The sequence below is a fragment of the Callionymus lyra genome, chromosome 5, assembly GCF_982586985.1.
Source record: "Callionymus lyra chromosome 5, fCalLyr1.hap1.1, whole genome shotgun sequence".
Lineage (NCBI taxonomy): Eukaryota > Metazoa > Chordata > Actinopteri > Syngnathiformes > Callionymidae > Callionymus > Callionymus lyra.
In genome coordinates this window covers 8,003,649-8,020,966 of record NC_141822.1, presented here as the reverse complement: position 1 = coordinate 8,020,966, position 17,318 = coordinate 8,003,649, and the positions used below count along the sequence as shown (strand labels likewise).

General features: G+C 41.0%; 1 protein-coding gene across 1 annotated transcript in view; it reads left to right on the top strand.

Moving 5' to 3' along the window:
- Positions 1-16,290, top strand: part of ctif (CBP80/20-dependent translation initiation factor) — a 79,962-nt gene extending 63,672 nt beyond the window's left edge. Inside the window, exons 11-13 of the mRNA XM_087790684.1 lie at positions 5,086-5,241; positions 14,729-14,782; positions 15,999-16,290. Of these exons, the coding sequence (XP_087646810.1) occupies positions 5,086-5,241; positions 14,729-14,782; positions 15,999-16,214 (426 nt within the window). The 3' untranslated portion in view covers positions 16,215-16,290. The remainder of the gene's footprint in view (positions 1-5,085; positions 5,242-14,728; positions 14,783-15,998) is intronic.
- The last annotated feature ends 1,028 nt before the right edge of the window (positions 16,291-17,318 follow it).

Below are 17,318 nucleotides of genomic sequence, written 5' to 3'. Positions count from 1 at the left end.
GCCACATTATATACATTGGATATAAGTAGTAGTATATAAGTTTTGGGGAACCTACATGCAAAAATAAAGGTTCCTAAATATTGAGGTAAATTTGAATAAAAATCTTTCGTAATACTTCGCGGAGCCCCTTAGTATTATTCCACGAAGCTCCTTATTATTACTACACAAAGCTTGTTAGTATTGCTTTGCGAAACTACTTAATATTACTTCACAAAGCTCCTTAGTATTACTCCAAAAACTCCTTACTATTACTCCGCAGATCTCCTAAGTATTACTGCGCAAAGCTCATTATTATTACTCCACAAAGCTCCTTAGTATTACTCTGCGTAGCTCCTTAGTATTACTTCATACTAAATCTGCTCAAATTATAATTCAATAATATTCAATAAATTCAATATAATCTAATTAGGAAAAAATCTAATATAAAATCAAACTTTTTGTTGGGCAATAAATACTCACGATAGTAATGAATTATACAATAAAAATGATTTGTTTTTTACATGATCTTTGACCTCATGAGGGCCACAAAAAATATAGTCAACAAGAAATAGAACTTGACCAGACCCTTGGCTGTTGCTGTTTAAATGCTCGAGTCCTAAATGATTGATAGTGTTGTTTATTTTTCATCCGTTTGCCTCACAAACAACAGGAAATGGTCGTAGAGGGTTTACCAGCCCAGAGTCTGAACATCCTTCTGGAACACACAGACACAAGAGTATCATTTGAACTTCATATTTATATTGTTTTCATTCTGGGCTGTTTTTTTTTCAGCGTAAAAAATAAATGTGTAGTAGATTTTCCATGCAACAAGGTCATGGCTGTGACTGGTAAAGTGTTCGGAGACACATCTATCTGTGGATGAAAATGATTCAGTCGTGAGTCATGAACCGTGTCTCCAGGTGTCCTCGTGCTCCCACACAGATCACCGACACCGACCCAGACGGATTGTTTTACGCCGCACGCTCTTTCCAACGCTACCAGGAAGTCGTAAAAGCGAGTGGTCTCTCCAGGCCCCCGTAATTGAAGAGGACCGGTTGAAAAGAAAGACTTCTCGTCTGCACTCATGTGCTTTAATACTTGAAGAGCGAGACAGTTTGTTTCCCCTTCAGGCGACACTCCTACACCAGCCTTTATGTTTCACTACTTCTGCTTTTTGTCTTTTTTTTTTTTCCCCGGGAACTCGTCTCCTCAGATGTTAAGATGTTGATCCCAGACGCCGCGGTGGCAAATCCCCCTCTAATCCTTCCTTTTTTTTCTTCTTCTCTACTGGTTTTAAATTTCTCCCTCGATTTTCACATCTGCGTCGTCTCCTCGCCGGCGCTCCCACATTTAAGAACGCCCCACTTGTTTTTGACATTTTGACTCTTTCTAAATGTCATAGCCGCGTTTTTTTTAACGACGCTCCGCGTTTTGTGTCCGGAAACCCCTGGATCTCAATGTGGAGACAATTATCCGGCGCGAGTCCTGGCCATTAAAAGAGTCATCAGTTTGTTGCCGCTTTGATTTGGCAGCGCCGGCTTTTTTAACAACAGGAAGAATGTTGTTTATCCAGAGCGTCTCCGAAGACCTTGTGGCTTCGTTCTCTCCTCAGTGATGTTGTAAACACTCGTCAGTTGTTTTTTTCTCTTCTTCTCCTCGACTCTTCAGAAGTTCGGGAGATCTCAGTCGGTGTTGTCCCTGCGCTTCGCGGAGTAATACTAAGGAGCTTCGTGGAGTAATACTAAGGAGCTTTGCGGAGTAATACTAAGGAGCTTCGCGGAGTAATACTAAGGAGCTTCGTGGAGTAATACTAAGGAGCTTCGTGGAGTAATACTAAGGAGCTTTGCGGAGTAATACTAAGGAGCTTCGTGGAGTAATACTAAGGAGCTTTGCGGAGTAATACTAAGGAGCTTTGCGGAGTAATACTAAGGAGCTTCGTGGAGTAATACTAAGGAGCTTCGTGGAGTAATACTAAGGAGCTTTGCGGAGTAATACTAAGGAGCTTTGCGGAGTAATACTAAGGAGCTTCGTGGAGTAATACTAAGGAGCTTCGTGGAGTAATACTAAGGAGCTTTGCGGAGTAATACTAAGGAGCTTCGTGGAGTAATACTAAGGAGCTTTGCGGAGTAATACTAAGGAGCTTCGTGGAGTAATACTAAGGAGCTTTGCGGAGTAATACTAAGGAGCTTTGCGGAGTAATACTAGGGAGCTTCGCAGGGTAATACTAAGGAGCTTCGTGGAGTAATACTAAGGAGCTTCGTGGAGTAATACTAAGGAGCTACGTGGAGTAATACTAAGGAGCTTTGCGGAGTAATACTAGGGAGCTTCGTGGAGTAATACTGAGGAGCTTCGTGGAGTATCACTAAGGAGCTTCGCGGAGTAATACTAGGGAGCTTCGTGGAGTAATACTGAGGAGCTTCGTGGAGTATCACTAAGGAGCTTCGCGGAGTAATACTAGGGAGCTTCGTGGAGTAATACTGAGGAGCTTCGTGGAGTATCACTAAGGAGCTTCGTGGAGTAATACTAAGGAGCTTCGTGGAGTAATACTAAGGAGCTTCGTGGAGTAATACTAAGGAGCTTCGTGGAGTAATACTTAGGACATTCATGGAGTAATACTAAGGAGCTTCGCGGAGTAATACTAGGGAGCTTCGTGGAGTAATACTAAGGAGCTTCGTGGAGTAATACTAAGGAGCTTCTTGGGGTAATACTAAGGAGCTTCGCTGAGTAATACTAGGGAGCTTCGTGAAGTAATACTAAGGAGCTTTGTGAAGTAATACTAAGGAGCTTCGTGAAGTAATACTAAGGAGCTTCGTGAAGTAATACTAAGGAGCTTTGTGAAGTAATACTAAGGAGCTTCGTGAAGTAATACTAAGGAGCTTCGCGGAGTTATACTAAGGAGCTTCGTGGATTAATACTAAGGAGCTACGTGGAGTAATACTAAGGAGCTTTGCGGAGTATTACTAGGGAGCTTCGTGGAGTAATACTAAGGAGCTTCGCTGAGTAATACTAAGGAGCTTCGCGGAGTAATACTAAGAAGCTTCGCTGAGTAATACTAAGAAGCTTCGCGGAGTACTACTTGGGAGCTTCGTGGAGTAATACTAAGGGGCTTCGTGGAGTAATACTAAGGAGCTTCGTGGAGTAATACTTAGGACATTCATGGAGTAATACTAAGGAGCTTCGCGGAGTAATACTAGGGAGCTTCGTGGAGTAATACTAAGGAGCTTCTTGGGGTAATACTAAGGAGCTTCGCTGAGTAATACTAGGGAGCTTTGTGAAGTAATACTAAGGAGCTTTGTGAAGTAATACTAAGGAGCTTCGCGGATTAATACTAAGGAGCTTCGTGAAGTAATAATAAGGAGCTTCGTGAAGTAATACTAAGGAGCTTCGTGAAGTAATACTAAGGAGCTTCGTGAAGTAATACTAAGGAGCTTCGCGGAGTAATACTATGGAGCTTCTCGAAGTAATACTAAGGAGCTTCGCGGAGTAATACTAAGGAGCTTCGTGGATTAATACTAAGGAGCTACGTGGAGTAATACTAAGGAGCTTTGCGGAGTATTACTAAGGAGCTTTGCGGAGTAATACTAAGGAGCTTCGCTGAGTAATACTAAGGAGCTTCGCTGAGTAATACTAAGAAGCTTCGCTGAGTAATACTAAGAAGCTTCGCGGAGTAATACTTGGGAGCTTCGTGGAGTAATACTAAGGAGCTTCGTGGAGTAATACTAAGGAGCTTTGTGGAGTAATACTTAGGACATTCATGGAGTAATACTAAGGAGCTTCGCGGAGTAATACTAGGGAGCTTCGTGGAGCAATACTAAGGAGCTTCGTGGAGTAATACTAAGGAGCTTCTTGGGGTAATACTAAGGAGCTTCGCTGAGTAATACTAGGGAGCTTCGTGAAGTAATACTAAGGAGCTTTGCGGCGTATTACTAGGGAGCTTCGTGGAGTAATACTGAGGAGCTTCGTGGAGTATCACTAAGGAGCTTCGCGGAGTATTACTAGGGAGCTTCGTGGAGTAATACTGAGGAGCTTCGTGGAGTATCACTAAGGAGCTTCGCGGAGTAATACTAGGGAGCTTCGTGGAGTATTACTGAGGAGCTTCGTGGAGTATCACTAAGGAGCTTCGCGGAGTAATAGTAAGGAGCTTTGCGGAGTAATACTAAGGAGCTTTGCTGAGTAATACTAAGGAGCTTCGCGGAGTAATACTTGGGAGCTTCGTGGAGTAATACTAAGGAGCTTCGTGGAGTAATACTAAGGAGCTAACCGGAGTAATACTAAGGAGCTTCGTGCAGTAATACTAAGGAGCTTCGCGGAGTAATACTAAGTAGCTTTGCGGAGTAATACTATGGAGCTTCGTGAAGTAATACTAAGGAGCTTCGCGGAGTAATACTAAGGAGCTTCGCGGAGTAATACTAAGGAGCTAACCGGAGTAATACTAAGGTGCTAACCGGAGTAATACTATTATGCTTCGTTAAGTAATACTAAGGAGCATCGCGGAATAATACTAAGGGGCTTTGCGAAGTAACACTAAGGAGCTTTGTGAAGTAATACTCCGTAGCCTCGCCGATTAATACTAAGGAGCCTCGTGCAGTGATACTACAGAGCCTTGCAGAGTGACAGAGCATCATAACTTATAAAAGTAGTACTTTTACATTTTGAGAGAAGTTTGAGCACCGTGAACAGACTTAATAATAATTAACTGTTGTCCCCGCGATCCTTCATGGGTTGCATCGGTCGTTGGAGTCGTTGGTGGCCCCGAGTGCGCTGACGTTGGAGCCACTCGAGTCTCCGGAAAACTTTCAGTCCCGAGAACGAGCCGCGAAAAAAAAAAACGGAATCAAAGCCTGTTAATCAAGTTTTTGATTTAACCTGCGGGCGAAACATCCACATAAGTGCACATTAAGCATTAAGCCGTATTAGCGGCGACACTCGCGCCTGGTCCGCTGCCTCTCGTTTAAACACTACATTAGCATTTCAGCCTCTTATGGCTGATGCCGAGAGACTGTGAAACCAGTCAAATGTGTTAAACTGCTCAGAGTTTAATCTGCGTGACACTGAAGGCCCTTCATAAGAGATGTTGTGAACGTTTGTCAAACTCTCTCTGTGCAGAACGACTTCTCCAACAGAGACGAGCTCCAGAGGACCAACGTGGAGAAGTGGCTCGGTTTCATCACCTTCCTGTGCGAAGTGTTCGGGACCATGAGGAGCAGCTCCGGGCAGCCCTACCGAGTCCTGGTGTGTCCCATCTACACCTGCCTACGAGAGGTCAGTGAGCGAGTGTTGGTGTTCTTGACATCAGTCTACACTGAGTCGTCTTCGTGAAGTAATACTAAGGAGCTTCGCGGATTAATACTAAGGAAATTCGTGAAGTAATACTAAGGAGCTTCGCGGATTAATACTAGGGAGCTTCGTGGAGTAATACTAAGAAGCTTTGTGGAGTAATACTAAGGAGCTTCGCGGAGTAATACTAAGGAGCTTCACGGACTAATACTAAGAAGCTTTGTGGAGTAATACCAAGGAGCTTCATGGAGTAATACTAAGAAAATTCGTGAAGTAATACTAAGGAGCTTTGCGGATTAATACTAGGGAGCTTCGTGGAGTAATACTAAGAAGCTTTGTGGAGTAATACTAAGGAGCTTCGCGGAGTAATACTAAGGAGCTTCGCGGAGTAATACTAAGGAGCTTCGCGGAGTAATACTAAGGAGCTTCGCGGAGTAATACTAAGGAGCTTCGCGGAGTAATACTAAGGAGCTTCGCAAAGTAATATTAACGAGCCTTGCGGAGTAATACTAAGGAGCTTCGCAAAGTAATACTAAGGAGCTTTGTGTAATAATACTTAGAAGCTTCGTGAATTAATACTAAGGAGCTTTGCGGAGTAATACTAAGGAGCTTCGTGAAGTAATATCAAGGAGCTTTGCGGAGTAATACTAAGGAGCTTCGTGAAGTAATATCAAGGAGCTTTGCGGAGTAATACTAAGGAGCTTCGTGAAGTAATACTAAGGAGCTTCGTGGAATAATACTTGGGGGGCTTTGCAAAGTATTACTAAGGAGCTTCTCGAAGTAATACTGAGGAGCTGTGCAGAATAATACTAAGGGGCTTCACAAAGTATTACTAAGGACCTTTGTGAAGTAATAGTAAGGAGCCTGTGAAGTTAAACTCCGTAGCTTCGCCGATTACTAATAAGCAGCCTCGCACAGTGATACTACAGAGCCTTGCAGAGTAACATCATAACTTATCATTTTGAGAGTTGTTGCGCGGTTTACACACTGAATAATAATTCACAGTAATGTCACAAAGACTAAAAACTCCATCAATTCACTGTGACAAAAGCCCAAAACTAACACCTCAGTAAATATACACTAAAGTCGTTGACCTTCAAGACCAACATTCTAATGGAACTTTTCCAAATAATCTGGAAAATAATCTGGCTTCAGAATGTGTTACCAAACTTATGATTTTTGTTTTTGATTATTAACTCGACTAAGAAGGTCAATCCGATCAATACATGACGCAGACCGAAGCAGCCGCTCACAGAGAGCAGAGCAACAATCATCAGAAGCATTCATAAGTATTGTTTGGATCAGCGGTCGAGTTAACGGAACAAAATGTTTTCTTGCGCCAACAGTCCACTGTGACACGAGCACTGTTTCCATTTCTTTCGAATCGATCCGTGACTCGGAGCAGGATCCTGGTTCGTCATGTTTAGCTGAATTAGTTCAATATTTCCCTGAAAGCATCGCTTTGACACAATAAACCGTCAGCGTCAGCGATTCCATCGCCGCCGTCTCGCACCAAACCGAAGGTTCCTGTATTTACCTCCATATCGTCTAGACGCCGAAGCCGCGACGGTCTGCGGCGAGAACGCTCAGTTCCTGGAAACGACCCGGACGTAGTTCTTATCACCAGCGCTCGTACCGTCTCCATGGCGACGGAGGTAGGGTCCCTTGTAGTCAACCAATACGGTGAAGCGCGCGAAGGGGGGGGGGAAGTGGTGGAGACTGTGGCGAGATCGACAGTTACTGCACAGGAAGTTCACTTCTCGCACGACGAAGGCGAGGAACCACAACAGAAATGATGTTCAGCGGCGCGGAACGAAAGTGTTCAGTCATGCCAGGTGTTTTTTTTTTAGCACCTTTGGGCCTGACTCAGGTGCTGCTGACAAACGATTAGCACAAACGATTCTCCCACGCCCCGTCTGAGCGCGCTCGCCCGTGGCACCCGCCCGCCTCGGTAACGCCCAGGCGTGGACTTCCTCCGACGCTCGTTGACGCGTGACGACGACGGACGGTTTATCAACTGTCATCATGATGTTGAATATTTCAAATTTTGAAACTTGTTGAGAATTATTTTATAAAATTGTTGTTTTTTAAAGCATTTAATCATTTAAAAAAAATCGAATTCAATCATATTTATATTAAAAGGTTGAATGTCTTTTTATATTTTTATTCATTTGATTATAATATAGTTTTTACACATAGTTTAATATTGTAATTGCAAATATTCAAGAGTAAATGTTATAAATTCAATATTTATTTAATTGATGGCCTTTTAAATTCAGTATTAAAATGTTGGTCGGCTGAAAGGTTCGATCCATCAGCTCGAGACTCTATTAGTCATGTCTGTTGACACTGTTATAACATTTTATATTGAACTTGAAACACTATGACTTTAAGACAAAAGTATTATGTTTAGAAATTGTGTTTTATTTTGAAAATATTTCATGTTTAAAATTAGATTATCCAAAAAACAGAAATTAAATATAAAATATTAAATATTAAATATACATATATTAAATATACAAAATATTCAATCAACTAACTTAACGTATTATTAACACACTTTTCATTTGTCAACACAACAAAAAAAATGACATTTTTTTTGAAAATGTATATATTTAAAGTGTTTAAAAGTTTAAATTTTGGCTGAAATTACAGGGTTTTTCAATCCTATGTGATTGTGTTAATGTTGTGTCGACACTTTTGTCACATCCGAAGATACGCGTCTGTTTTGGGAACAAATGAAATGTTTGATATTTTCCAGGCTGGACTTTCATCTGTTTGGATTTTAAGAAGCAGCACTTTTTGTTTGCCTGCTCCTGACATGTTGCCGTGGTTACCGTGGTTTTTTTTTAAAAAAAGAAAGAAGAAACTAAATTAGAAGCTGCAGAAAATATTGCAACAACCAAATTTCTGACAGATTCCCGTCGACGAGACACGACTAATAACCGAGGAAGTGATGTTGTTTATACGGAGCAGGAGCCCGCGGAGGTCAAGGGTCACCTCATTATCCGTTTGATTGACAGCACTTCCATTACAATCAGCTGCTTCTTCTTCTCTTGACATGTTTTTGACAGTCGGCGTCTGGAGGTGCTTCGGCGAGTTCTGCAGTTATGACACGATTTGACACGAGTCGTCAGGTTTCTCTTCCTCCTCTTCCTCCTCTTCCTCCTCTTCTTCTTCCTCCTCGTCCTCCTCCTCCTCCTCCTCCTCCTCCTCCTCCTCACACCTGCGAGAAACAAATAAGTTTTTAAAATGAACTTTAATCCCAAATTGACTCTTATATTCTTCCGTGAGCGACTGTTTCACTCCTACCTTCCACATTCTCTCCCTTCCTTCACTTCATTCGCACTCTTGCTTTAAATTTTTCTTCTTTAATTTGTTTCGTTCACTTTCTTTTCTCGACGACTCCTTTCATTGTCCCCTAATATCTTCGACGTCCTTCAGTCCTTTCAGCCTTTCTTTGACTCATCCTTTCTTCCGTCGACGCTGTTCAGCTTTCTTTCATCTCTTCTTCATCAATCTCGTCACGCTTTCTTCATCCAGTCTTTCTTTTCATTCGCTACTTAATTGCTTTCTCCTTTACGATCTGTTTTTCTCCCGCCGAGTCCGTCTCCTCCCTTTCGTTTCACACTTCCTCCCTTCACTCTCTCATTTTGACATCTTTTCATTTTGTTTGACTTTTTTTTTAATTCTCCCTTCATTTGTTTCGTTTCTGCTTTTCTTTTTTCTTCCTTTTCTATTTCCTCGCATTCCCACAATTCTTCACCCTTTTTCTCTTTCCATTCATTTCTTCCCTGCGTCATTCATCTTTTTTTTAAATGTCTTTGTTTCAAACTTTGTTCCACTTTTCTATCCTCCTAATTCTTATTTTCATCCATATTTACTCATCTTTTCGTACCTTCGTCTAATAATCACTCCTTTAAATCCATCCCAAGTTTCTTCCCTTCATCTTTTTCTTCATTCTTTCCATTTTAAACACCTGTCTCTCGTCTTTATCCTCCTCCCGTCCATCTTTTCATCCCTCCTTTCTCGTTCATTGATCATGTATCGCTACATTCCGTCCATCTTTTCATCCCTCCTTTCTCGTTCATTGATTATGTATCGCTACATTCCGTCCATCTTTTCATCCCTCCTTTCTCGTTCATTGATCATGTATCGCTACATTCCGTCCATCTTTTCATCCCTCCTTTCTCGTTCATTGATCATGTATCGCTACATTCCTTCCATCTTTTCATCCCTCCTTTCTCGTTCATTGATCATGAATCGCTACATTCCGTCCATCTTTTCATCCCTCCTTTCTCGTTCATTGATCATGTATCGCTACATTCCATCCATTTTTTCATCACTCCTTTCTCGTTCATTGATCATGTATCGCTACATTCCGTCTATTTTTTCATCACTCCTTTCTCGTTCATTGATCATGTATCGCTACATTCCGTCCATTTTTTCATCCCTCCTTTCTCGTTCATTGATCATGTATCGCTACATTCCGTCCATTTATTCATCCCTCCTTTCTCGTTCATTGATCATGTATCGCTACATTCCGTCCATCTTTTCATCCCTCCTTTCTCGTTCATTGATCATGTATCGCTACATTCCGTCCATCTTTTCATCCCTCCTTTCTCGTTCATTGATCATGTATCGCTACATTCCGTCCATTTATTCATCCCTCCTTTCTCGTTCATTGATCATGTATCGCTACATTCCGTCCATCTTTTCATCCCTCCTTTCTCGTTCATTGATCATGTATCGCTACATTCCGTCCATCTTTTCATCCCTCCTTTCTCGTTCATTGATCATGTATCGCTACATTCCGTCCATTTATTCATCCCTCCTTTCTCGTTCATTGATCATGTATCGCTACATTCCGTCCATCTTTTCATCCCTCCTTTCTCGTTCATTGATCATGTATCGCTACATTCCGTCCATCTTTTCATCCCTCCTTTCTCGTTCATTGATCATGTATCGCTACATTCCGTCCATCTTTTCATCCCTCCTTTCTCGTTCATTGATCATGTATCGCTACATTCCGTCCATCTTTTCATCCCTCCTTTCTCGTTCATTGATCATGTATCGCTACATTCCGTCTAAGAGAAAGCGACTTGTTCGCGGCTCCACGCCTTCACTCCGGCGCTAATGTGATGGAGAGAGAATCATGTTTAATGAAGCTCAGCGAAGTGTTGACCCCAGAAATGCTGTTGCTATGCAACCGTTGGAAAGCAAATGGAACTTGAAGTAGATCCTGATTCTAACTTTGAGTGCCCCCCCCACATGTTGTACACGATAGAACACGCTCTCGTCTCCGGTGATCAATCCTCCGCAGTTTTTCCCTCTGTAAAAAAAAAAGAAAGAGCTTCAAGTGTAATTGAAGAGTCGTCCGTGTTCGTAAAGTGTTTTGTTTTGATCGCGGTTGGATTTGACTTTAGAAATTGTTGAAACTTTGATTGGAATGTGTTTGTTTTCTAAAGAAATATATGAATATTTTAATTCAATAATTCCTATTTCGATTTGTTGGATTAGATTTTAGTAAATAGTAAGTAAGTAAGTAAGTAATTTTTATTTATATAGCGCTTTTCCAGACCAGGGTCACAAAGCGCTTAAACAATCAAAACAATATTCAATAAAGTATATACTTTAAAGGTCAAGATAATACTGAGAACACAACAGGAGTTCCAGAAAATCAAGGAAAAGCCTGAACAAATAGAAACGTCTTAATCATTTAGTTCATCATTTCTATATTGAAAGGTTGATTTTTTAAATATTTGAATCTTTAAAAAAAAAATCTACCTTTTGACACACAGTTTGAAATTATAATTCCAATAATAAATCATTATTTTTAATTATTTTAAATTCAATATCAAAATATTGTTATAGAAGTAACAAGATATACCTATCGATTTTTTTTAATTTTTTTATATATATATCGATTTTTTAAAATTATTTTTAATATATCGATTTTCTTTAAAAAATATATATATATATATAGAAAATGAAAATGTATATAATTTTTTTTTTCTTTTTTAGAAAACATCGATTTTATTTTTTTCCAAGTATATATCGATTTTTGTTATTATTTTTTTTTTAATATACATCGTTTTTTTCGGGAGAAATATATATCAAATTTTTTTGGGGGGAAAATATACAGTAAATCGATATTTAGCAAATGCATGTTCGAATAATTAGAACAACTTTCAATAAAAAAAATGTTTAATTAAAACATGTAATAGTTAATTTGTTATAAAAACAACATTTCAATAAAAAAATGATTTAGAAAAGTTCAAGTAAAAAATGTTAAACGTTATATTCAGCTGTTCAATATTATGACGACACGTGTATAATTTGTATAAACTTGGTTGTATTTTCTGTGGTTCTTCGTCGTTAAATATGTCGACTTAACAAAATGTTTTACTACCTGATGACGTGAACGATTACTGGAATGATTGGTGAAAACAAAACCTCCACGTGAGAGCAGTTGTTTCTCTGGGAGGAGAAGAGGAACCAGTGATGTCGAGCAGAAGTGGTGAAGACGACCTCAAGACCAGATCTTTTTAAACGTATGGAGACGAACTGCAGCGCTGGCTCCCCAGAGAACTCATTACCAGCTAATCCAGCTCGTCTTGAAGCTGCGAGTGACGAGGCTGGAGCTCTCGTATCAAACACTGTCACCGGCTCTGCGCTGGAGGAGGTGAAGCTCCTTGCATTAGCATGAAGCTCCTCACAGGAGCATGAAGCTCCTCACAGGAGCATGAAGGTCCTCTCATGAGCATGAAGCTCCTCTCAGGAGCATGAAGCTCCTCGCAGGAGCATGAAGGTCCTCTCATGAGCATGAAGCTCCTCTCATGAGCATGAAGCTCCTCTCATGAGCATGAAGCTCCTCTCATGAGCATGAAGCTTCTCACAGGAGCATGAAGGTCCTCTCATGAGCATGAAGCTCCTCTCATGAGCATGAAGCTCCTCTCATGAGCATGAAGCTCCTCTCATGAGCATGAAGCTCCTCTCATGAGCATGAAGCTCCTCTCATGAGCATGAAGCTCCTCTCATGAGCATGAAGCTTCTCACAGGAGCATGAAGGTCCTCTCATGAGCATGAAGCTCCTCTCATGAGCATGAAGCTCCTCTCATGAGCATGAAGCTCCTCTCATGAGCATGAAGCTTCTCGCAGGAGCATGAAGCTCCTCGCAGGAGCATGAAGATCCTCGCAGGAGCATGAAGCTCCTCTCATGAGCATGAAGCTCCTCGCAGGAGCATGAAGCTCCTCTCATGAGCATGAAGCTCCTCACAGGAGCATGAAGCTCCTCGCAGGAGCATGAAGCTCCTCTCATGAGCATGAAGCTCCTCTCATGAGCATGAAGCTCCTCTCATGAGCATGAAGCTCCTCTCATGAGCATGAAGCTCCTCTCATGAGCATGAAGCTCCTCGCAGGAGCATGAAGCTCCTCGCAGGAGCATGAAGCTCCTCATAGTATTACTAATCAAGGCTCAGTAGTATTACTCCTCGAACCTCATAGTATTACTGATCAAGGCTCAGTAGTATTAATCCTTGATTCTCATAGTATTTTTCCTCGAACCTCATAGTATTACTCCTCAAACCTCATAGTATTACTGATGGATGTTCAGTAGTATTACTCCTCGAACCTCATAGTATTACTGATGGATGTTCAGTAGTATTACTCTTCGAACCTCATAGTATTACCGATCAAGGTTCAGTAGTATTACTGATGGAGGTTCAGTAGTATTACTGATGGAGGTTCATTAGTATTACTGATGGAGGTTCAATAGTATTACTGATGGAGGTTCAGTAGTATTACTTCTTGAACCTCATAGTATTACTGATGGAGGTTCAGTAGTATTACTGATCAAGGCTCAATAGTATTACTTCTTGAACCTCATAGTATTACTGATGGAGGTTCAGTAGTATTACTGATCAAGGCTCAATAGTATTACTTCTTGAACCTCATAGTATTACTGATGGAGGTTCAGTAGTATTACTGATCAAGGCTCAATAGTATTACTTCTTGAACCTCATAGTATTACTGATGGAGGTTCAGTAGTATTACTCCTCGAGACTGTAGTTTCTGTCCTTGAGGCTCCATATGATGTTTTCTTGTGTATTTTCTGGAAGCGTTGAAAGTTGAAGCGCAGCAGCAGCAGCGTTAAGATTCCATCTGTTCATAACCGACGCCTTAATCCCACTCGCTTGTTTACCATCTCCTCTGTTGGTTCTGGGATTAGTTGCTGAGCATGCTGGGATAAAAGTCCAGGCTGTTGTCTCGGCGAGTGAGAGACGGAATATTTACCTTCAGATTTAGTCTTTTCTTCGTCCATCGTCTCCTCCTGCGTCAACATGATCGTCCAGATCGTGGCCAACAAACAAGGTTCTGACCTGCTGGGCTGAGACGGGTTTATGTTTAAATCAACTTTAACCTTATTGTCTTCCTAAAACTTTATCTGCTGGAGTGAAGCGTGTTGGGAAATGAAATACTTTTCAACTACTTTCCAACATTTAAAGGTTAAAATATATACATTTAAATCTGTTTTAATAGATCATGAACTTTCTGTTCATTATTGTATTTAAAATAACAATATCTACATGAATATTTGTCTGAAATAATTAAAGCAGTATTTCTCCATGAGGTCCGTAGTATTATTCAGCGAACCCACGTAGTATTACTCTGTCAGACTCCGTAGTATTACTCTGCGTGGCTACGTAGTATTGCTCTGTGAAACTATGTAGTATTACTCAACGGGACTACGTAGTATTTCTCTGTGAGACTACGTAGTATTTCTCCGTTCGACTACGTAGTATTACTCTGTGAGACTACATAGTATTACTCCATGAGACTACGTAGTATTGCTCCATTAGACTACGTAGTATTACTCTGTGAGACTACGTAGTATTTCTCTGTGAGACTACGTAGTATTTCCTCGGTAGACTACGTAGTATTACTATGTGAGACTACATAGTATTACTCCATTAGACTACGTAGTATTGCTCCATTAGACTACGTAGTATTGCTCCATTAGACTACATAGTATTACTCCGCAAGGCTACGTAGTATTACTTTGCAAGACTATGTAGTTTTACTCTGCGAGGTTTGTAGTATTATTCCGCAAGACTACATAGTATTACTCCGCAAGGCTTGGGAGTATAACTCTGTGAGGCTATGTAGTATTACTTTATTGACATAACCGCTGTTTTTGAATACTTGGATGGAGCAAAGCATGCTGGGAAATGAGGTACTTTTCTATAATCAAAATTAAATCATGTTTTAAAAGATAATGTTTTTTGTGAATCATTCTGATAAATAAAATATTAATATTTACAAAGTTAATCATATTTCTTTCTAAAATATATGTAAAGCATTCGTGTATAAAATACACTACATGTATAAAAGTAAAGTTCTTTTAACTCATTTAAGTTGTGCGTCACTTGAACACGTGGTTGTGCGTCTGTTGACACTGTGTGTGTTTCAGCTTCTGGACTCTACGGACGTGAAGGAAGACGCTGTTCTCTGCTGCTCGATGGAGGTAACGACTAGTACACACAACTACACACTCGACACCTTCAAAGTACATGATATTCACGATGGATGGATGGTTGGATGATGGATGGATACTAGGATGGATGGAGGGATGAAGGGAGGACTGATGGTTACTTAGGATGGATGGATGAAGTAGAATAAATCATATTATATATATATATATATCCTGATGGACAAATTGTATAGTTTTAAATAATACTTTGAAATAACTATAATTGTTTATTGTTGTTTATCATAACTACTCTTTCATTTTCTTTCCATGTATTCCAATAGACAAATATAAAGATATATTTAAATGAAAAATAAAAAGTGTATATTAAAATGTAGAGTTTAAAAAAGTTAAACAAAATAAAGTTTTCCACTATTATCTTTACAGTATTACTCTGTACCGCATTATTACAGTCACAGGGCCAAATATGGCCCCCGGGCCACACTTTACTAAAACTTTAAAAGTGGATTTATTTATTTAATATAAATCATTAAATCATTAAAACTATGAAGTTTTGTTTTTGTTTTCTTTCAATGTATTTGTAAAGACAATAAATATTAAACTTATTACTTATATATTAAAAAAACAATGAATAAAAAGTATTTCTATTTAAATAACTAGTGATTAATAAGAAAAAGCTCAAAATAAAGTTTTATACGACGTCATCACTTTTGTTAATTAATTACATTCATTTATTGTTTAATTATTACAATATTATTGTTTTTAATTATGATTAATTTATTTCAAATGACAAGAAATATTCTATAACATTTTATTTTAATAAAATTATTTATTATAATTTTTTAATGACTACATTTTTTGAATAATTAATTTAAAATTTAATTAATTAATTTTTTCTACTAATTGATTCTATCGCGTCTACATTAAAATGTTGAATTTTTTATTTATTTAATGGATTAATTCAATAATTTGTATATTTTTGAGGTTGAATTATATGAAAATTTTACATTGAATTTAAAAAACTTTTAACATTATAATATTTTTCGTATTTTTTAAATTAGAAAATCTAAATCTAGGTGTAAAAACATAAAAATATGTACAAAGAATACATAAATAAGTAATAATTCCATTTTCTCGGGGCCAAACTTTGCGCGACCCTTAAATAAACATGTTTGAGTTTCGACGCTGATAATATAGAAACACGTCCGTCTCCCGAAGACTCTCCCGCTGACCTCTGACCTCTGACCTCCAGCTGCAGAGCACGGGGCGCCTCCTGGAGGAGCAGCTGCCGGCGATGATGACGGAGCTGCTGGCCTCGGTCCGCGACAAGATGCTGAGTCCGGCCGAGTCGCGGCTCACGCGCTCGCTGCTCATGGAGGTCATCGAGCTGCACGCCCACCGCTGGGGGCCCCTGGAGGCCCTCACCACGCAATACTACGACCGCACCATCCAGAGGCTCACCGCCTGAGGCCGCCTCCGGGGGGCGCTCCGGGAGACTCCAGCTGACGCAGCACTCAAGCACATTGGACTAGGGGGCGCTAGTGATTCCGTTGGGGTGGGTTGGGGTTGGGGGGGTGCATATAAGAGATGAGGGGGTCACGGAGGAGCAACTGTCCGTTGGGAATAGAGAGACCCCAAAGATGAATGGTCGGGGGGGAGAGGGGCGTCCGTGTCAGTCCCTTCATTGTGTTCATTTACCCCCCGTCTCCCTCGACCAACCCCCCTGGGGTCCGGGGTGGGGGGGCGCAGACACGGTGATGTCTGTCTGGGACCGTCTGCCTCACCGGGGCCAGAGACCAGGTCAAATACCCCCCTCTCCCCCACCACCCCTCACTGTTGTCTCCCCCTCTATCGCAGCCTTTTTTTTTGTGGGGGGCGAGACAGGGGGGCGCGGCGGGGTCCGGGATCAGACCGGCTGTATCGGGGTGGCAGATGGCCGCCGCCTGAGCCCCCCCCCAGTCTGAGACGACTCACCCCTGCGGCACCCGGCGTCGGGGTTGATGGCGGCGCCGGCGGTGAGGTGGGGGGGGTCGTGCAGCGGTTATTATAGGGGGGAGTCAGGGGGGAGTCAAGGGGGGATAAAAAAACTAGACTAATTCTTTTGTTTTGGTCGCAGGAACGTCTGTTTGTCTCGTCGTCACGTAGCTTCTCTTGCACATGTTCGCGGCGTTTTAGCGAAGCCATCGTTGAGTTCACGCTTGTGGAGTTTTAGGATCTTTTCACGGACTTAGTGGCCTTGACAATTACCTTTTTTTTAAGGGGGACGGGGGGTCTTCGGGGAGAGGAGGGGGGGGATATTATGGAAGATTTTATTTATAACGTTCCGATCTTGGGAGACGATGACCCCCCTCCTCGCCCCCCGCCTCCTCCCATGTCTGAGGCGTCGGACCTCCCCCTGTTTTGGAGTGGGTGACCTCTGACCTCTCTTCTCGGGGGCGCGTGACGTCCACACAGCCGCATTTGCATCTGCTAATGAATATTGACAGTAGGGGGCAGCAGCGAGCGACTCGTGAGCTTGTTTTTTTTTTAAACTGAAAAATAAATAATAAATAAATAAAAAACAGGAAGAAGA